Source organism: Centruroides sculpturatus, unplaced genomic scaffold, assembly GCF_000671375.1.
Source record: "Centruroides sculpturatus isolate CEXI.00-Female unplaced genomic scaffold, Cexi_2.0 scaffold36, whole genome shotgun sequence".
Lineage (NCBI taxonomy): Eukaryota > Metazoa > Arthropoda > Arachnida > Scorpiones > Buthidae > Centruroides > Centruroides sculpturatus.
In genome coordinates, this window is record NW_019384384.1 from 247,473 (window position 1) to 270,805 (window position 23,333).

At 30.4% G+C, this 23,333-nt stretch overlaps 1 protein-coding gene across 1 annotated transcript in view; it reads left to right on the plus strand.

Moving 5' to 3' along the window:
• The window catches only part of LOC111618009 (cell division cycle protein 123 homolog), a 57,648-nt gene that overhangs the window by 26,439 nt on the left and 7,876 nt on the right, over positions 1–23,333 (plus strand). The window contains 2 exon segments of the mRNA XM_023359428.1: positions 4,545–4,761; positions 19,111–19,139. Coding sequence (XP_023215196.1) covers positions 4,545–4,761; positions 19,111–19,139 — 246 coding nt within the window.

The window sequence follows — 23,333 nt, forward strand, 5'->3', positions numbered from 1 at the left end:
GTCTTATTTTTTCCAGGAAGAAGAATTCACATTTATTATTGAACAAAAAACTTCCCAAGTCGAACTTAGACGAGAGTGACGTATATCCGGTGTGTCGAACTGTCGCCTTTTTATAGCGTCAACATCGGACTCGCTGACCAATTAGTGCTTACTGAACCGTAGCACTATGCAAATGTCATGTGGCGTGATTCCCAGCCGACCAATTAGCCATCACCAACCTTCTTGGCCCTCGAAATGTTTGGTGAAGAAAATATGGCCCGCGAGCTATGATAAGTTGGACAGTGCTGCTCTAACATAAAAATTACAATTGTATATATTCTAAATCAGGGGTGACTGATTTTTGTATACATAAGACCTACTTTTTATCTTAAAAATGTGTCACGATCGACTTGTTGCCATAGGTATAAAGTGGGGGGAGATGTGAAATACATACTATGTTTATACACTGTGTTTCAGTATGAGGTGCACTCTCGCGAGCTATGTGTAGATACATTAAGCAAAATATATGTTCAAAACTATTTTTTATTTTTTAAATCACTTATTAAGTTTTTGAGATATAGGCTCATAAAGAAAATAAATTTCCAGACCCAACTTTTGATATTGATATTTGCAGCCAGGAGTTCATTCCATATAGGCAGTACCTAAAAAAGTCAATTTTTCAAGATAGATGTTTAGTAACTTAAAATATAATTTAATTTTTTTTATCAATTGCAATGTATAAGTTGTGGTATGAATGTAATTTGATATCAAACCCTCGTTAAAAAACAATTAACTGTTAATCACACATCATTAAAGGTTGATTAAAATCACGGTAAAATTTTTTTGCACAGGTAAAAAGTTTTGAAAAAATTCAAGACTTAGAAAACATCTGAAAATAAAAAAAATTTCAATGGCCCAAATGCCCATTTGTTATTTAATGCTATGTAATCAACTCGAAAAAACTTGAGCATGGGTTAGAATAATTAATGACTGAAGTTTAGAGGTCTGTTGTTGAGAACACTCACTTATCAAGTAAATAGATAGGTAAGAAAAACCACAATTTAATTTAAAACATAAAGAAAAGGTACTTACATTTTAAACAGAAGAAAATTTGAAATTCAATGTTGTCACCATGGATAAATAATATTGATTAATAATAATATTGTTTAATACTAAAGAAAAGAAGCTACCATATGACAGTACCAAATATTCAAGCTAAATGGCTGTGGTTTTCTATGAGTTGAGTCATAACTGCATGCATACTGTTGCGTTTGCACGTTATGTTCGGTTACAAGTGTAACACATTAAATCAAGACATCGCAAGCGATCAACCAAATTTGGCTTTGTGATCGACTTGTTGGCCATCCTTGTTCTAAATCATTCTAATCTGTTAAATTAATTGTTCTAAACTGAAGACGATCATATATTTGACTGAAAACATTTTTATTATAAAAAGTGTTGACTACCTGTTGTTTGATTTATGTCTTTATCCATACTAAAGACAAATTTTATCATAAATTTATGTGTCTACTAATTTTATAGTTGCTTGAATGTTACTTGCAATTTTTTTTTTTAATCAAATTTATCATTTTATATAAAAACTTACATAGATTTTCTCAGAAATATTCATATTTTCTAACAAGTATCAGAATTTTCAAATATTGTATATTAATTACAAACAGTTTAATTTGATATCAATTAGAATTTCTTAAGTATTAACTAATTGGGCTGCAATTTTCGAATTGCATTTCCACTGTTATCTATTTGGCCTCTATTAATTTCGAAATTAGAGTTAGATAGATGAAAATGAAGACTAGATATGGAAAGCTAAGGGGTTGGAGGCCCTCAATTAACTATGTATAAACTTTCAGCCTGGACCATTTCAATTCAAAAATTTTACCTTGCTATATAGAGTAGTAAATTTCGTATAGAACTGAGCCTTATAATAAACTGAAAGCAATAATATAGCACTCAACTCTCTAAGGTGTACAATATTCACATGATCTCATACTTTCTGTGATTAAAGTCACTGAAAAATAAAGTTATCATAGAGAAAAAGTAATTGCAGTTTCAGATTTAGTGTCAAAAGTTATATTTATTTTTAAATTAGCTGCAAGTACCCACTTCACTGGGTTTTTATTTGTTCATACATTATATGTAATAAAATTTTTTTATATATATAAAAGACTATTTCTCTTCCTCTACATAATCTTNATTAATACAATTCTAATTTTATTTTGTTTAATTACAAATAAATTATCATCAAATGCACATATTAAGGCAAACAACCATGTTTTCTAGACGCTATCACCTTTTGTCTACTGGGACTCACCCTTCAAAGCTTTGTTACAATTCTCCTCTTTTTCACTCTTACTCCACAAAGCATCATCCATTGATCTATTCAGTGAATTTAAAATGCAGTATTTCCTGAATGATTGCTATCAGCTCTTGAAGATTGCTTTCCATGCACCTGATATTGATGTAGCAAAACCAAAAGATTATAATGCATGTGACTGGAAAAAGTTTATTTTTAATGATTCGGAATGTACAAATATTCATTAAAAATACCAATTTAACAAATATGAAATAACTACATTTATAATCATTGCTAAGTGACCAGCTATTCTCGGATCATCTCTTTAAAAGTGACATTCACTTTGACCTTGATAACACTCTGCTATAATGGCAGCATGAACTATACACGGTTCGCAAAAATTATTGCAAAAATGAAAAGAATGCTTTACTTGCAACCTAGGTTTTGAAGAAGTGAAAAATGAATAAAAACTTTGTCTTATATGCAAGTAAATATGGTATTTGAGTATTTTTTTCGACATGGAACACATTATCATATTTTACATTAATTTCTGTGGGAAAAATTGTTTCGTTTAACAAGTGTATCGCATTATGAATAAGGTTCTGGAATGAATTATGCTCGTTAAGCAAGGTTCCACTGTATTATGAAAACAGTGCTAATATTGATTGGGTTGTTTACTAACAAGTATATTAAGAAATGTTTCAACAGTATAGAAAAATATAATAAAGTGAATTTTTTTTGATATACTGAGTAATGAGGAGGAAAAATATAATAAACTTATGAAATTGGATATATTTATAGATTAGAAATTATTGATATAGCCATAAAAAATAAGGAAAAATATTACATAAAAAGTATAAAATGATGACTTGAGAATGGGATTGCAATGTGAAAGAGTTTTGTTAATACTTGTATTTCAATAAAGAAAACTCTCAATACTGGAATATTGGTATTAAAACTGATATTCAGAATTTTTTTATATTTTATTCAATCCAAATGAAAACTTAATTAAAAACTAATAAATAATGAACAAGGTGCAGAGATATTAAATATAACAATTAATAAAATATTAATATCTTTTGAAATAATTGAGCTGGGAATGACGTTTTTGCCAACCTGTATATACTCTGAATTACGTTAGTAAATCTTCCATAAAATTTAATTGAAATTTGGCTGGATTGGCAAAAACTGAAGATATTTTATCACCTATCAGTGTCGGGATTTTTAAATCAAGGTTTCAAATATCTTTGAATCATAAAGAGTCTAAAAGAAGTTGAAATTCAAAGTATTATTTTCTGTTCACTTTCATTCCCATCAATAGTTCCAAGAAGAAAATAACAAATATGATAGAAATTTAAAAAACATATATGTATAATTATTTTTAATATATATTATGGAAATAAGTGAATTTAAATTGGGGGTCGGATAATCGAGGCTCTACTGTAGTATAATATTTTACTGATTCTAAATTCAGTAAAAATGTTGAAAAGAAAGAAAATTTTACATAGAGAAACTAATAACAATATGTTAAAGTATACCACATAATTAATTCATTGCATTTGTATTATTTTTAATGGAAGTAAATATGTATATAGATTGGGAATCCTTTATCTGAAATGCTTGGAACTAAAAATGTTTCGGATTTTTTTTTTCAATTTCAGAATATTTGCATCTGATTTGATTTATATTAGTTTGATTTTACTTTTTTATGTTGCTTATTTAGTGATTATTATTAACTAGAAATTTCCCCATCAAGCATGACTGAATACTTTTTATTCAAAAGTAGAGATTGAAGAATTGAGAAGAGTAGAGATTTCAAAAAATTCAAGATCTTTTTAGATCTAGAATTTAAATCATTTTTTTGACAAAATACCAAGTCTTTTTAATTTCACATTGATAAAACAAAGATGAATTGCATGTACGTCAATTAGATGAGTGATAACAATTGAGAACTAAATTTGATTCCTGTATATATTAGACTATGTCTATATTGAAAATATATATTGAAGTAGAATCATTAATCTAAAGTAAGAAAACATTTACTTTAAATTAAATTCGAATAAATGCATACATTACTTATAACTTTTATTATTTTTGTTTACTGCAAATACTTCTTAATGTTAACTACTAATGTAAATTAAAACTATAATTTTTACAAAAAGTATTTTAATTAATGGAATAGTTTTTATTATAAACAATTTATAAGTTTAAGACTTTTAATTATAATATAATTAATAACTGTATTTGATAGGCTCCACATTTTCCTGAATTTGATGCAAAGGTAAAATCAGCTATTCAAGCATTAGGAGGAAATGTATTTCCTAAATTAAATTGGAGTTGTCCAAAGGATGCTAATTGGATTGCTTTAAACAAATCCCTTTGTTGTTCATGTGTTACTGATATTTATCTGCTTTTAAAAAGTTCAGATTTTATTTCACATGATTTAACACAACCGTAAGTTGTTTTTTGTAATTAATTTTTTACAGTAATTAATGTTTTAAATGAATAATCTTTTTTAATATAATACAGTAAAACCTCACTTAACAAGTGTTTCGCATAATGAGCAAATCAAATTTTTAAAAATTGACTCGTTTAATGAGCGAAGTTTTGCATAACGAGTGATGAAGAGAGGAGAAGTCCTGGATTGTGTGCATGCTCCATCATGCTATTATCTGTGTGTTTTTTTTTTTTTTTCCTGCAATTCAAATTCCAGGTTGATTCATTCCATGCTAGAAGAAAAGATGACAATGATTCATGCTCCTTAACAACATATATCACATAATTTTATTTGAATAAACATTATACATAAAATACTATATTTACTTGCATATAAGACAATCTCACATATGGGACGACGTGTGATTTTAAAAAAATTAAATTTATTAATACAATTCTAATTNATTGAAATTGATCCAAGCACAGAATACAGATGTTTTGTTAAAAATAATAATTTAATAGGTATGTATTTAGTAAATTATTGATTAAAAGGTTTTTTTTAATTTTATTTGAAAAGCACATAATATATAACTTTCCTTTTTATCAAAATGATATGTAAATGTATACACAGATGCTATTTCATTTAAGATAATGTAAAAGGAGATGAAATCAGGATAGAAACTCTCATATAATATATCAAACTTAATCTGAATTAGTTAAAAACTTATTATAGGAGTTGTCAGATCTTTAAGAAAAAGAATTTCACTAAAATAGCTAATGAAACAGTTTTTTGAGATGTTCAAAGATGTCAACTCTTGATTAGCAAATCAAATACATTGGCCATTTTTTTGCTGTAATAATATAAAATTTCTCCTGCAAATTAATGATGATGTTTGGTAAGGATTATATGTTGTTAATATATATAGTGAAATAAAAGATCATAAGATATAGATTTTCAATATTATCAATTTTAATATTGTTATCTATCTCTATTACCTAAGACAAAACCTTAAAATCAGAATTGGTTTTCTTTATTTTAACAGTTTTATGAATTACATGAATTTTTTAGCATTTTTGTTGTAATTTGATGTTTGTTCTTTACTGATTCAATAAAATGTGTTTAATTAGTTTTTTAGCAAAGATTTGTGTATTAATTTAAATATTTTTATTTTTTAGTTAAATTTTATTATTAGAAGTTATATTTTTATTATGATTAATTTTTGATCTCAAGTTAGGTTTATTTTGTTTAACTATTTATAATTTTATTTAAGATTTACCCAACAATCTGGTTAGCTTAAGATATAATTTTATTTCTAATTTAATTCTCTGTTCTTGGGCCAGTTTACAAATAATAATATTCTCTCCAAAAACATGAAAGTTGTAAAAATTGGAAATTAAAGCAAACAAAAATAATACATAAATAACCATTACATTTAACAACAAAAAATATTTTTAAGTGATAAGATGTTATTCAATGAATTTATAAGTGATTTTTATAACTTCTTCCAAGAATATATTGTTAGTTTAAACAATTTAAAAACAAATGTTTGGCACAGTTTGTTAACTTCTTACATGATAAAATGTGTTAAATGTGTATTTCAACATTGTTCATGCAACTAATACTCTATAATTACTGTCAGAAGAAAAGGTCTTTAATGGAATGAAATATTTTCTACTTATTTGTGAGCCATACTGAATATATATAACATGCCAAACAAACTGCTAGATTATTTATTGAGCTATAATAAGGCTAATTTAATGATTATAAATAAAGTTTGGCTGTAGATATTACAACCGAATAAATAATCTGACAGTTTGTTTGGCATATCTATAACCCTAAGACAAAAGTATTAGACTACCTCAATTGAAAGGTAACAACAACTTCTTAAGCCCAAATACACTAAGTGAAAACAAGTAGATATGAATAATAATATGTAATCATGTACTAATACATGCATGGCCAACATATAGCCCATGGGCCGGATCCAGCCTGTTTAATGAATTTATATGGCCCACGATCAATCTTTCAATATTAGCTACTCAAGTCTGAATTGGCGGCCAGATGGCTGAACAGTCAAGGTGGCAGCCTACCGCTCTGGGAGACCCGGGTTTGAATCCGAACAGGTCGAAAAATCCCCAGGAATTTTCGGGAGGTGGTCCGTTTGGATATGTCGGGCCCCGTCCCTCACCACCCGGCAGCCCCATTGTGGGCCTGGCCGAACCCATAATGGGCCTGCTTTAAGAGGCCCTCTTAGTGCTCACAGAGCAGAAAGAGTATATAAAAAAAAGTCAACAACTCACTGTTCGTTTAGAGTTAACCCTCCACTACAAATCTTGTAAGTACAGCATAGAATGTTGATAAAGCATGATAATGTGAAAAATGTATCTAATCTCTATCTACAATTTAGTCTCTAAAGTTGTAACACCACAATGAGATCTCGCACCACCTTAAAATCTTCCTAGGGAGCCTCTGGTTCGGCCCGTGTAAAAAGTTTTCTTTCCAATTTGGCCCGGGGGCAAAAACTGTTGGCCACTCCTGTACTAAAATCTATGTATATTATTTAATATTTGAATGAGTAAATTATTGCATGTATCATAATATAAAATATCAACAAAGTTTTGCAGCAAAAGATGGAAGTATTAGACCACTCAATGCTGTGGACAAAATTATTTGACCACTGCATAAAATTTATGAGTTATGAAAATAAAATGTTAAGGCTATAGAGAATAAGCATGTAAATTAATATGAAATAATTTTTGTAAAGAATATATAATGTTTTCGGATTAGTTGCTGAAAGAAAGATCATAAGTATGGCCCATGGAAAGGAGCTTTCAGATGATATTAAGAGGAGAATAATAACATTACACAATAAACAAAAGTCCCAAAGAAAAATGGCTGAATAACTTAAGATTAGTGAAACAGCTGTGCAATATGTACTCAACAAATTTAAAGCTGCAGGAAGTATCAAGAACAAGAAAACAACAAAGAGACAAGATAGAATATTGTAAAGCAGAGAATCAGCTCAACTCGGGAAATGGAAAATGGATGGAGGAAATATGATGTCACTGTTTCTGCAAAAATAGTGTACTTGTTTGAAATCAATCTACATCTCATGTAAAACAAAAACCAAGTTTTTTTTAACATAATAAGTAAAATGCTGGTTGACCTGGGCAAATAAGCACAAACATTGGACTACTAATGACTGGAACCAAGTTATATTTTTTAACAAGTGTTGTATTGCTTAGGATATGGATTGTCACCATATCAAAATTTGGTGACAATCTGAAGAGAAATTTAAAAATGATTGTCTCTGCATGGGTGTGAAATTTCCATTATCTGAGATGATGTGGAGATAGGAAAAATGTTCATCTGTAATGGAACAATAAATGGTAAGGCAAACATTAACATTTTAACCTATCCCATGTTGAAATTTTTCTCTATTGTGTGTGGCTGCCATGTTGAATTTTTGTCGATGTTAAGCTTAACAAAAAAAAATTGTTTTTTTTTTTTAAATAATAATAGTGGCTTCTATATTGTTAAAAATTATTTTTTTATTTTGCACAAACAAAATAAATAAAATAAATATATTGAAAAATACAAAAACAAAAAACATTATACTGTGTATTTCTTGTTTGGATTTGGCCTGCATATAGCCCTGACTTTAACCCAATAGAAAACCTATGAGCTATTTTGAAGAGAAAGGTCAGAAAAGCTGTCCTCTGTACTAAAGAGAAATTGAAAGATGCAATTCAACTATTCTGGTCTGAAATATATTTTAAGGTGTGCCTTAAGACATATTTAATTTAATTCAAAAAGTGTTACTATGGATCAAGGCTGTTTTAAAAACAAAAGGAGGTCCAATCATATTTTAGAAAAGATGGTCTAATAATTATGTCTTTGATTTCTTTTTGCTTTATATTTTTGTAATGTAAATATGCAACAAGTAATGCATTAAAATATTGAATAAATCTCTAAAGACAGTGAATCATTGTGTATTATTATATTCATCTCTGCTTTTTTTGTATAGTAAATTCAGGCTTAAAAAGTTGTGCATTACATTTCAATTGGAGGGGTCTAATACTTTTGTCTTAGGGTTGTAATAGAATCAGGTTGGTGTTTATGTTGTTATGAATACATATAACTGTAGCAAAGCTCTCTCTCAATTATTTTATAATATTATTGATTGATGTAAATTGATTGGTTTTAGCTGTGTGTTAACATCAAATATTAAGAAGTAGAACACATTTTATAATTAAAATTTGAGATAAAATCTTTATCTTAAAAAAAGATAAAATTTAAATTTCAAATTTTGTACTAAAAATATATATTATTCATTGATATAATTGAAAAAATAATACAAAAACTATAAACATCTGTAAGCCTGATGATTATATTAAAGTGAAACAATCATCAAATTAAACCCAATTTAATCTTGTGATTGATTGGCTTTTATACAAAAATTAAGATTTGTTTAGTGATCTAGCTAAAAATTGTTTAAATAAAAATTTTAGATTAATACAATGTAATATTTGATAGTCTGATAAACCATTAGAATAGGAGAATGAGATGATTATAATTTTCACATATGATAAAATGATGTAAGTTTCAAAATTTTAATTTTTTTTATATTATGCTTTTAATTTTGATATGTCCTATACAGGTATACCTCGACTTACGTTGTTTTGAGTTACATCATTCCCGATTATATGTCGTTTGTCAAGAAAGTATATGGAAAAATAAAAATCAAGTTCAAGTCATTTTATTCAACTTTATGTCTGTCTGTCACAAATATTGAAGTCGTAATATCACTAGAAAAGCGTTTAAAGCACATAAAATTATATTAAAATATATACATTTACAAGTATGTACTGTATTTACATTACATGCATTCGTAAATTTAGATTACTTTTTTCTGTACTATATTAAAAACTAAAATTTATTTATTTGTAAGCTTAAAATAGATCCTTATTAACCATATATTATTAAAAAATGCATTAATAAATAAAATACAGAACCAGGAATAATAATTTATGGTTTAGCCTTGTGACAAGTAGATTCGGAGACAAGTAAATTCGACTTACGTTGCCTCTCCTGGAACCAATTACTGACGTAAGGCGAGGTATATCTGTATCTATAAAATATTAATAATGAAATTTATTAATTAAACTTACTTTTACTAGAGGCAAAGGTAATCCTGTTGGATGAGAAGCATCCATTAATTTCTTTAAATCCTGATAAAGATACTCAAATACAAGATATAGTTTTTTATCACTATGAATTACATCTATTAACCTAAGGAAATAAAAAAAATTACACTTACAACAATGTATTTAAAAATCTTATTCTTTATATTTGTTCCTATTGTACATACAAGGACTGATCAATTTAATTTGCAAAACTGTTTCCATCTTTCTCTTCTGAATAAATTTCTGGAAAATTATATTTGCTGCACCTTCTCTGAAGTCTTATCACTAGCTACCAGAAGTGCTGATCTCAATTTTATTTATATATGTTTTATTAATAGTTTTGTCATTGGCAATTTTTTGAAATGCAAATGTGTATTTTTACCTTTTGTATCCTGACAAACAACTCTAAATACGAAAGCAAATGCTAACAAGGAGAGGACCAGACATTCGAGTCTCAGATTCAAACACAAACAGCTCCTTGTCTAAATAATAGTGCCCATTTCTTAAGTGTTTCTGAAAAATGGGCCTCTGAAAATTGAATGTTTAGCTTATAAGTCTTTGGAAGCTTCACTCTACCTAATAATTGCAATGACCAAGTGCATAAGGCATTACGCACAGGAACTACACAAGATAGGTGCAAGTCTTCGCATTTTTAATTTTTTATTTTTTTAATGTGTAACAAAATTACTATTTTAACATATCATTAGCATTATTGTTACTATTATTATTCCTCATGTTTAAAACTTATAACACAAGAGATTAAAAAACATGATGCCATATTCTGTTTAGTAAAAGAAAGATTCTGTAGATTTAACTCTTGTATATTGTAAAATTTTATAATCTCATCTTGTATATCATTAAATAAAATTNGTGGTATGAATGTAATTTGATATCAAACCCTCGTTAAAAAACAATTAACTGTTAATCACACATCATTAAAGGTTGATTAAAATCACGGTAAAATTTTTTTGCACAGGTAAAAAGTTTTGAAAAAATTCAAGACTTAGAAAAAATCTGAAAATAAAAAAAATTTCAATGGCCCAAATGCCCATTTGTTATTTAATGCTATGTAATCAACTCGAAAAAACTTGAGCATGGGTTAGAATAATTAATGACTGAAGTTTAGAGGTCTGTTGTTGAGAACACTCACTTATCAAGTAAATAGATAGGTAAGAAAAACCACAATTTAATTTAAAACATAAAGAAAAGGTACTTACATTTTAAACAGAAGAAAATTTGAAATTCAATGTTGTCACCATGGATAAATAATATTGATTAATAATAATATTGTTTAATACTAAAGAAAAGAAGCTACCATATGACAGTACCAAATATTCAAGCTAAATGGCTGTGGTTTTCTATGAGTTGAGTCATAACTGCATGCATACTGTTGCGTTTGCACGTTATGTTCGGTTACAAGTGTAACACATTAAATCAAGACATCGCAAGCGATCAACCAAATTTGGCTTTGTGATCGACTTGTTGGCCATCCTTGTTCTAAATCATTCTAATCTGTTAAATTAATTGTTCTAAACTGAAGACGATCATATATTTGACTGAAAACATTTTTATTATAAAAAGTGTTGACTACCTGTTGTTTGATTTATGTCTTTATCCATACTAAAGACAAATTTTATCATAAATTTATGTGTCTACTAATTTTATAGTTGCTTGAATGTTACTTGCAATTTTTTTTTTTAATCAAATTTATCATTTTATATAAAAACTTACATAGATTTTCTCAGAAATATTCATATTTTCTAACAAGTATCAGAATTTTCAAATATTGTATATTAATTACAAACAGTTTAATTTGATATCAATTAGAATTTCTTAAGTATTAACTAATTGGGCTGCAATTTTCGAATTGCATTTCCACTGTTATCTATTTGGCCTCTATTAATTTCGAAATTAGAGTTAGATAGATGAAAATGAAGACTAGATATGGAAAGCTAAGGGGTTGGAGGCCCTCAATTAACTATGTATAAACTTTCAGCCTGGACCATTTCAATTCAAAAATTTTACCTTGCTATATAGAGTAGTAAATTTCGTATAGAACTGAGCCTTATAATAAACTGAAAGCAATAATATAGCACTCAACTCTCTAAGGTGTACAATATTCACATGATCTCATACTTTCTGTGATTAAAGTCACTGAAAAATAAAGTTATCATAGAGAAAAAGTAATTGCAGTTTCAGATTTAGTGTCAAAAGTTATATTTATTTTTAAATTAGCTGCAAGTACCCACTTCACTGGGTTTTTATTTGTTCATACATTATATGTAATAAAATTTTTTTATATATATAAAAGACTATTTCTCTTCCTCTACATAATCTTTCCCTGATTTGATGTGTTTCCCTATAATGCTTAAGTTGCTCTTCTGTCTGATTATTTCTGTTTCATTGATAATTTTCTCGTAGCAATGTTAGATGTACTTCTGTTTCTTCCGTGGTTTCATTTCTTTGCGCCATCTTTTGCCTTTGAGATATGATTTGAGACCACCAAAATTCTTTCTTATGCTTTGGCATTGTTTTGTATATTTTTACTTTTCACACTTCACTATTCACTTTTCACTTTCTACTTTTTTCTGTTATTTGTACACTTTTACTTATGAAAAATCAACTGACGTATGTGTGTCACACGTATCCAAAAGCCATCCCCACTACTCACACATAACGGTCCTCGACTATTCCAAAACATTTTTGACTATTCAAAAACATTTAAGATTAAGATTTAAATTACATTATAGCCAATCTTATCCGTTATTACAGAATGCAAGAATTAGGTCTCCTGTTTCCAGACTAATTAGAGAATTTTTACATAGGTCTAAAAATATGTTCAATTTTCCACAAAAACACAAAAAAATGCATCTGCACCTGTAAATCTTGCAAATCTTTCTCTTAACACTTCAATTGTTACTTAACCACTTCCATTATTAAGACTTTCATTGTTAACACTTCCCTCGCGGGGAAGTGTTAACAATGAAAGTGTTAATTCCCCTCTCCCCGCAGGGGAAATTTCGAAAAATCCCTTCTTTGTGTATATTCTTGTGACTTATTCTATTAAAACGTAATCAAAAACGCAAAAATGCATCTAAAATAGTATAATAGAAGCCAAGTTCTTCATGGGAAGCCTCAATCCTGTCCCTCTCTCCCGCAGAGGGAATTTCGAAAAATCCCTTCTTAGTGTACGTTCTCGTGACACACCCTAACTGTGTACCAAATTTCAACCTTCAACTCCTAACCGTTTGGGCTCTGCGCTTTTTATTATTATTTGGAGTGGCTATTTCAAAGGGCAATTTTGGCAACTAAAAATAATTTTGTTGACAATATCAACTTTAATATTGAAAAGAAAATTCAGAACTGGGAAGAGCTCCTCCTCTTTTAAGTTTGGGCATTGTATAAAATATAAATCAAATCAACTTTTTATTAACAAATACACTAAGTACACTTTACACAGTTTACACACTTTATTTTCAATTTATATTCAGTCACTGTATCACTTTGACTACTCACACTTCACTGTTTGTTTTCATTCACTCACTGCACTACTTTGGAATTTTCACTTCTTTTTCAGTTCTTCCCTTTGTCACTGATAAGAAACTGATGCTCGAACCCATGACGGATCTTGCTTTATATACCCTCACCAATGGGTAGTCCCACCCATACAAAAAAGGCTTCGAATGGTCCACAATGTTCCAGAACATTCCACAACATTAGAGTGTTCTGGAATGTTCCACAATGATCTGGGATGTTGTGGAATGCTCTCGAATGTTCTGGACTGTTCTAGAAATTTCTAGAGGATGAAACTTCCAGCCCTTATATTTTCGACAGCATGCCCTTCAGGTAAAAGCGGGAACCTTCTTCAAGGATGGGGGATAGAGGGCTACCACACCATATAATTCCCTTGGTCGTACTGGGACTCATTTTTGAGTTTTAGCGGCACACATATTATACACTTATCTTTATTATATATATTGATTAAAATCTGAATAAAAATTATCATGTCACAATAATCTATTTTTATTTAAAAATTTTTATCAAATATTTATTTTAGTTTTTTAAATTTTAAATTAGATTAAATTTATGCTTTCTATGCTATTTATTTCTTTACTTCTGATGTAGAAATACAGTGAGGTATGAAAAATGCAGACTAATTGCAGCGTGACTCATCTGGATACATTTAAATTAGCATTTTAAGTACTGTAATTCAAGTTTAGGTGTACTAAAAGGAATGTAGGAATACTTACAAAAATTTAAAATCTAATTTACAGAATTCCTATATTTAAGCAAAATTTACACTAATAATTTCAAACTTAAAAAATTATGGATTCTGAATAAATGTTAGAACATCAATATTTGAACAATGCAAGGCTGAAAGAACACCACCAACCAAATTTTCATTGAAATATCCATTTTTAATGGCCAAATTCAGATTTTGAATGTCTAGATTTTCAATGCCTCACTATATTATTAGAGTTATTACAATATATTTCCAATAACTCAAAGTAGAAGGACAGAAAAATTTTTCACATTAATGAAATTTTAAGTTACAGAAACTATTATTATTGTAATGAGATCATAAATATCATAATACAAATAATGTAGTTACACTTACATACATTATATTTTATTATTTTTTAGATGAATATTAATTATGAAATAACAAAACATTGTCACTATTAATGAAAAATGGCTGTTACACATACCATCAACAATAACGAGTTTGTCATGAACAAATCATTGCTTCTTGCTCAACAATGCTTTTGATGTAGTCAATCACTTTGAAAGTATTGTTTTGTGAATGATTATGTTTCTGGAAAGCCCTTTAAAAGCTTGAGCTTTTCTGGCTTCTCTACATGTAGGAGAGCATGATATCTGTTTTTGACAGGATTCTTTCTTCCTCATCTTCATTGCTTGTTTTATTGTGCTTGATTGTTTGCTTCAACAATGACATCTTGAGATAAATGTCTGCAGACAGCTAGATTATTGACAAAAATGTTTGAATGCCACTTTTTCATCATTCATTGCTGTAACAAGTTGGCCCAGTCATCTTTAAGGTATCAAAAAATTAGAAGTTAAAAAATAACAATGGGATTGGCTTTTTTAGTCTTTTTTAAAAATTGAAATATTTTTTTAAAAAATTAAATCAAAAACACTTCCATAAAGAACTTTCCTTTCCTTCCTATGCTGATTTTGAGTTGATTCAATTAAAATTTGCAACACAATATCAATAGAGAAATTTTTTATTGTTACATCTAAATTTTCCACTTTCAGATGCATTTTGTCTAGATAACAAAGCCTAGGCCTCCTCAGTGTACAAGAGAGAGAAACAAAAAAGTACAATTATTTTAGTCATAGGAAGAAAAGAAAAGATCTTTTCATAAGTGTTTTTTAATTTAACTTTTAAAAAATATTTCAATTTTTAAAAAGGATTTTCAATGTAGTTTATGTAATTGATGGAAATTCCAATTTATTTGAAGTGTCAAAAAATTGCTGATTAAAATCTGCTTTTATAAATCAGTTTGCACTGATGCTTTGCAGAACTTCATTTCAAGCTTTGTTAATCATTTGTACTGCATCCAACAGATTCACTCCAAACTCATGTGACCCATCTTTAGATACATGCAGCATCTTAAATACAGTAAGCTTTCTGTATTGTAATTTAAAGATTTGAACGATTTCTTGATCTAACGGTTGTAATCCAGAAGTTATTTTGTGGCAGAAATTAAACTGTTACAGTTTTCAGAATGGGAATAATCAAATTTGCAATGCAATTGTCAATAAAGAGAGTAATTTTCTGTTTTCAGTAATCATTCAGTTACCTAACTTTTTCAGCCAGTTAGAAAAAGTTCTGATGTTATGCATGCTTTCTTATTTGCTTCAAATTGCATGGATAATGTTGTGGCATTGTGAAAACATCAAGGTTTTAAAGACTTTCTAATTAATAATAATGATAATTTTTCATTATCTATCATACCCTCTTCCAAAAAGAGTTATATGTTCTTTGCAGATGGAGGTAAAAAGTTCATGACATGAATCACTTTGAATACCATTGTTTTGTCTGGCAGATATTTAAAAAATTAGCCATTTCATCTGCATTGCATACCTCATCTGGTCCTGAACAATTTCTGGTAAACTTTTCACTTACTTCAATACTTCATGCAATATTCCTTTCTCACTTCTCCTCTTTCATCACAGATTTTACTGAAAATAATTCCATGTCTCTTAAATTTATATACTACTTGCTTTATATCTGGTATATCCCAACTGTTTTCTGAATTGCTCAGCTTTTTTCAAGAAGTTTTCCACAGGCAGGAATAGTCTTGTATCTACACTGTATAACATACACTTTTCTGCATCTCAATAATCACATTTACACTCACTTTTTGTTATGTCTGATTTTGTTGTCAATTAAAGATTTCCAAAATCCTTTTCTTGTTTTTCAGACGTGTAGAAAGAGTATTCGATGAAATGTCAAATTCTTTTGCAATTTCAGATTTTTCTTTTTTCTCTCTCCATGGTTTATGTGACAGATACATTTTCTGCTATAGTACAAGATCTTTAGCTTTTTATTTTTTTTGTCATTTCTATATATTTTGGAATGAAAATGGTCATTACACTTAATAACTGGTTGCTGTCCATAATAAAAATGTTAACATGCAATTCAAACTTTACAATGAAATTTATATAGTATGAATGTTTAGTCTCAAACATAGACAAATTCAAATTTGATTGGCCAATAACTCAGTAAGTTATCATATTATGTGTGTTTTGCAAGTTTAGAGTTAGCAAGAATTTTGAGTTAAGAAAATTGATTTACTGAAAGTCTACTGTAGTAAAGAAATGGATGATTGGTTTTTCAAAACAAGTACAGTGGTGCATGGAATAATGGATGCTGCAAATAACAGACTTTCTGTTTGGTCGTTACATGACTTGAGCAACGAACTGGCTGCAAACAACGGACTTTCCATTCAGCAGTTATGTAAAGTGAACAATGCACATTCTGCAAACAAGTGTGAATGATGTTTCCACTCTTTTGTTGTTGCCAATGACAATCTGCTATTTTTAGAATATATTAGTATTATTAGAATATATTATTAGTATATCTGAAGTACAGAGCTCCTGTTGGGATTCGGTTTTCTCCCTTGTTTATTACGTACATCATCCCAGTGCAGGGTATTTACATTTATTCAAGTGTTATGCAAATCATGTATAATATATGTGTAATATGCAAATAAACGAAATGTAATCATGTAGGTGCTGAGGTGGCGGGATGAAAAGAGAGGGTGTGGAAAAACAAACAGAGCAAGAGTAGCTTGAGGGAGCCAGCTGGATGTAGAAGTGTTTAGTGATCTTAATAAAGAATTATTCATGTCATATTATCTGGTTAGTTGAGTCATTTATAATGCATCATGGCTTCTAAAAAAAGCAGAAAGGTGATTTCAATTGAAACAAAGCAAGAAATCATCAGAAGGAGTAAAACTGGGGTAAAACAGTGTAACCTTGTCAAAGAGTTTGGTCTCAGCAAGACCACCATTAACACCATTTTAAGCAAGAAAGACTCTGTCAAATCAGCCAAAGTTGCCAAGGGAGTCTCCAAGATCTTCCATGTGAAGCGTAGGTCTTCACTCCATGACGAAATGGAAAGGCTGTTGATGGTTTGGATCAATGACAAGCAGGTGAGAGGTGATATCTCTACTCAAGAAGTTATCTGTCACAAAGCCAAACTCATCTATGATGAGTTGAAGAAAAACACTTCTGGAACAAACAGCAGCAGTGGCAATGAAGAAGAGGAGTTTAAATTCAGCAGGGAGTTATTCAAGAAAAGGTGTGAAATCCACAGCATCACCATGCATGGTGAAGCTGGCAGTAATGACAAGGAAGAGAAGTTCTCTGTTTGATTTTCAACAATTTCTCAAAAATGAAGGATACTGCCCGCAACAAGTTTCTAATGTTGACGAAACTGGTCTTTTCTGGAAGAAGATGCCCAACAGGACTTCATTACCAAGGAGGAAAAGACTTTGCCTGGCAATCAGACTCATCTGGAAGGCCTGGGAAGAAGTCATGCAGATGACCCTCAATTCAGCCTGAAAGAGGCTTGTTCCTGAATGGACCCAGGAAGAACCAGCTGAGGATACAGAAGTGATGCAGGAGATCATTCCGACGTCCTGAGAGGTGGAGGTGGAGGATCTCATTGAAGAATATCAAGAAGAGCTGACAACTGAAGAGCTCCAAACACTTTTGGCCCAGGAACATGATGAAGCTCAAAGGAAAGCTTCATCTGATGAGGAGGAGGAACAATCCAATCAACCAATTTCAACTGCTGTCATCAAGGACTTCCTTGTCAAATGGGGAGAGGTTCAGGAGTTTACCAACACTCACTATCCAAACACAGCTGAGGCCAACAGGATCAATGATCTCTACAATGACACCCTTGACCGCCATTTCCGACAGGTGTTGATGATGAGAGAGAAACAGACTACCTTAAACATGTTTTTCAAGAAGCCAGCTGCCAAAAAACAAATGATGGAACAAGAGGAGTTGACCCTGCAAGCCCTGATAGCCTCTCCTGAATCTGACTCCAATTAAAAAACAATAAAAAGAGATCTGCTGCAAGGTGTAAAAAGTATGTGTATGTATGAATGTGTGAAGAAAGTGTTTCTCCACCTCCTCCTCTCATCTGACTATCCAGCATAATTGGTGACTGCTCCATATTTTCATTTTCATTTTTTTTTTTTTATGGTACAGTACGGTTATTTTATGCTGTGGAACAAATTAGATGTTTTAACATGTATTTCTATGGGAAAATGCATTTCATATAACAGACTTTTCACTTAACAGACATGCACCTGAAACAGATTAAGTACTTTACGCGAGGCATCACTGTATATATAAAATAATTCTCATTGAATTTTATAGAATATGAATACTCTAAGCATTTAGTACAAAAGTTAATAGAAATACTGAATGTTTAAAAGTAATAAAATGTGTTAAAAATATGCAAATTTTAAAATATTTTAGAGACTTAGTTTGATAGTAAAGTTCATTGATTATATTTCATTCTAGACATAAACATAATTTATATTATTTCTATAAATTTTAATCATAAAAATATGAAATTATTACAAAATTTATAATAAAAATAATGTAATATAAACGATTTCACTTAAGATATTTTAAATATTTTGCAGATGTATTTGATGTGTATCGTAACAGAAAGGTTAGTTTGACATTATTATCTTATTAATTATTACAATCTTATTAATAAAAAATGAAAAGAAACAGTGATAACATACAGTGTTGGACAAAAGTGTAAGGACATCATAAGAATAGTGATAGTTTATTAAAATAGTAAAGTAAGAATAAAAAATTGTAAATATCAGAATCAATGGCACTGGAAAATATATGTATAATAGGGATTGTAAAAAAATCAGCATAAGATTTGTGTTGCAATCTTTTATTCAAGTCAGCACAGCATCTTCAACAAAATTATAAGGTCAAAACAAAAATCTATCCAATTACATTGCAAAGTATTGATTGAGACATTAGAAATTAATTACTGCACCTTTCTTTAGCAGCACTTGCAGCAATCTGTTCATTATGGATGCTGTAAGGTTTTTTAACAAACTTTTATCCATGTTCTCCTATGGGTTATCCCTGAAGTTTGTATAGCATTTGTTATTTCTTCCTTTGTGTCAAATTGGTAATGTCCATTATCATAAATGATCATAACAACAATCCCACAGATTTTCTAGTATTTAGGTCCAGGCAGTTCAGAACAGTAACATTTTTTGCTGAAAATCGCTCATTGGTGCTTATGGATCAATAGTATGAAGCATTATCCTGTTGAAAAATCCATTTTCCAGACATAGGGTGCTTGTGGTAGCAAATGTTCCACAAACATATCCTGATATAATGAAGTCATTTGTACAGAAATGATTAAACTTGATAGAGCACCATGGACATAAAATGCCTCTAGATCATCACAACCTACTTCTGAACTAACACTTGAGAAATACTACTTGTTGTCACAGATATGATACCAGTAATGTCAGAAGTCATCTGGCCCAAGAATTTAAACTTCTTGTCTGAGAAGACAACATTCCATTTCTCACCAAAGATTTAGAGCTTAAAAGTAAATGACGTGTGTGGATTTTTTCTGGACTGCAATTAAAGGAGGATAGCTTTTCAATTTTGTGAAATGTAACATTTTGTTGGCAGCTAAGACTCTTCAGACTGTTCTGGAGGTACAGTACATGGAAGATCCAGATGTGCTACTATTTCCAAAGAAAATCACTTGTCATAACATGCAAGAGATGTTGCTTGGTTTTTCTGGTAGTTGGTTAATGCTGGTGATTTTCCTGACTGCTTTCTTGTTTCATATTTAACAGACCATGAAACACATCTATTTGATTTTGTTTACAAACCCTTTTATGCAAATGTTTTCCTATGCTACTGATTCTCATGTCATTTTGTCTTATTTATACATAGTGATTATAACAAGTTATCACACTTTTTGTAACAACCTTACACTTTTGTCCAGTACTGTATATTGTAACATTCATATTTTACATTGTAAATATGTGCAACAAAATAGAAAAGTTGTAGTCAATCACTCAAAAAGAAATTTGTTTCCTGAGATAAAGTTTTACAAATAAAATACAAATCTTAATTTTATGGTACAATTTTTATTGAATATAAATAACATTAGTTTCCTAAATATAAATAATGTAAAACATAGGGATTGTAATCCTATTGCAGGAGCTGTTTCTACCATAGGAGGGCAAGGTGAAAAGTTCTCGGCCTAGTAGTGAAAAAATAAGTTTTTTATTTTAAAAGTGCATTTATTTCTCAATGTAGTCTCTCTTTAGTTCAATACACTTTGTCCAACGTTTCTCCAATAACAGTATTCCATCCCTGAAATGCGATTCTGGAAGGTCTTCTAAATATCCATTTACCACTGCTATCACCTCTTCACTTGATCCAAAATGTTCTCCCGCCAAAAATTTTTTAAGATTTGGTAATAAATGAAAGTCAGAGGGAGCCAAATCTGGTGAATAGGGAGGATGTTCCAATAATTCATACTTCAAATCCCTCAATTTTCCCATTGCCAAAGCACCTTTTGTGAGCGGGTGCATTGTCCTGGTGAAAAAGGACTTTTTTCTAATTGCAAACCAGGCCTTTTCTCTCTAATTTTTTCATCTAGCTGGTCAAGATGTGCATAGTATTCCCCATTAATTGTTTGACCCTTTGACAGGTAGTCAATTAAAAGAATTCCTTTGAAATCCCAAAAAACACTAGCCATAACCTTTCTAGCCGATGCAATTGTCTTTGCTTTCTTCGGTGCAGAGCCACCAGCTTCTACCCACTGCTTGGACTGTTGTTTTAACTCGGGGTGAAGTGGTGAACCCATGTTTCATCCATCGTAATGAATCGGCGCAGAAAATCAGTTGGATCCTTCTTAAAATGGCGCAAACATTGATGAGAAAGTTGATTTCTCATTTGTTTATGATCAGCATTTAACAAATGCGGCACCCATCTTGCGCAAAGCTTTCTCATACTGAGTTCTTCATGTAAAATGTGCCTTACCCTTTCTTCTGAGATGCCTACAGCCTTAGCTATCTCATACACCTTTAATCATCGATCATCTAGAACCATATTGTGTATCCTCTTGATATTTTCTTCGGTAGTTGCAGTTTTTGGCCGTCCTTCACGTGGATCATCTTCAATCGATGTACGACTACATTTAAACTCTGGTGCCCATTTTTTTACTGTTGATAACGAAGGTGCAGACTCCTTATACACTTTTACTAACTTTGAATAAATTTCTGTTGGTGATAAACCATCCAAAACGAAGAATTTTATGATGGAATGATATTCAAGTTTATTCATTTTATCAAAAACACACACAATGCTTACTTTAAACAGCCGTATAAAAACAACTATTTGTCTGATCAAATTCACACTTGGTATTTACTTTTGTAACAAGTTTGGAAACATAACCAGATGATACTTTCATTTGTAGTAGTGCCATCTATGGGTTAGGCCGAGAACTTTTCATCTTGCCCTTGTAATTAGTTTTGCTGTGAATTTTTGTTAAAATACTAAGAGAAAAATTACATGTGTTCTTATTTAATCTTATTCCTTTAAGGATCATTTCTTTTTAGAAGTTTGTTTCCTTAGTATGTTCATTGTATATTGTGAAATCCGCGATTCCGCGATTTTTACGCCGATGTCGGAAAAATCTTTGTAAACAACTCCGATGAAAAAAAAACACTCTTGGTGAGAAGTATATCGGAGGTCACAGATTGTTTTCACATTATGGTGGGAAAGTTGACAGTTAGTTGATCGGAATGCACCGTAAGTGGCAACAGAAGTCGATCACGTGACTCATTTCCCACGAATAACGTATAAAAGCTCGAGTCCCCAGAAGCTCCGAGTGATCCCTCGGAAGTTATACTTGGTAGATGTGCCATATTTGTCTCCATACTCCGGACCGAAAGGGCATACGACCAACCACAGCCATTTGAACTTCCATCGCCATTAACGAACATATTCAACGAACGCATATTAGACATATCTGCATAGAGGTATTTGTACTTTTTAGAGCTTTGTGAACACACTCTCAGACTAGCCGGGAAAGCTATTAGAGCGTCCCTTTATATAGTGAACTTATTTAATCGCATTTAACCTATGTATCCTAGCTTAGTTATATAAATAAATGCTTGTTTAGTTTTTAAACTTGTCTCCTGTCTCTGAAGGACATCTGCCGACTTACTGACGCACTCCCCACTCAATTTTTTGCCCTCCTAGCCATCCGACAAGCCGAGAATGGGTTTTACCAACCTGCTGCAGAGTAAGTGGTCATTTGGGATGAGCCCAGTGGCCCCCTGCTAATCTCACAATATTAATTTGAATGTAACCTTTCTGTATATAAATATTGTCAAATCTTTCTTGATAAATATATCTTTTAATTTTTATCTCATTTGATTTGTTTATGGCTAACTCCATCGTCGGCCCATGTTTCAAATTAGACCCTTTTAAAATTCCGGTAAATTTTAATATATATTTTTCTATTTGGAAAAGTCTAATCGTGAGTTAGGACACAAGATAGTTTATCCTAACTGGTGTCAGGAGATCTTGACAATAGTCTGAGAAAGCTGAGGTTTACATGTATTTCATCTTTCAATGATTAATAATGGCCATCCCCAGTGAGACGAGAGGTATTCCAAAGCCAAACCTCACAATATAAATTTTGAATCTATTTCTTCTACTAATTTGTTTAGAATTGTAATTATTTATTATATGAATTTTTACAAAGCTCTCTGATTATCTAATAATATAAGCCATTGATTGCGTGTCAGTATATCTGTAATGGTATGGCTAAAATGCCCACTAGGGCACTCTAGCAATG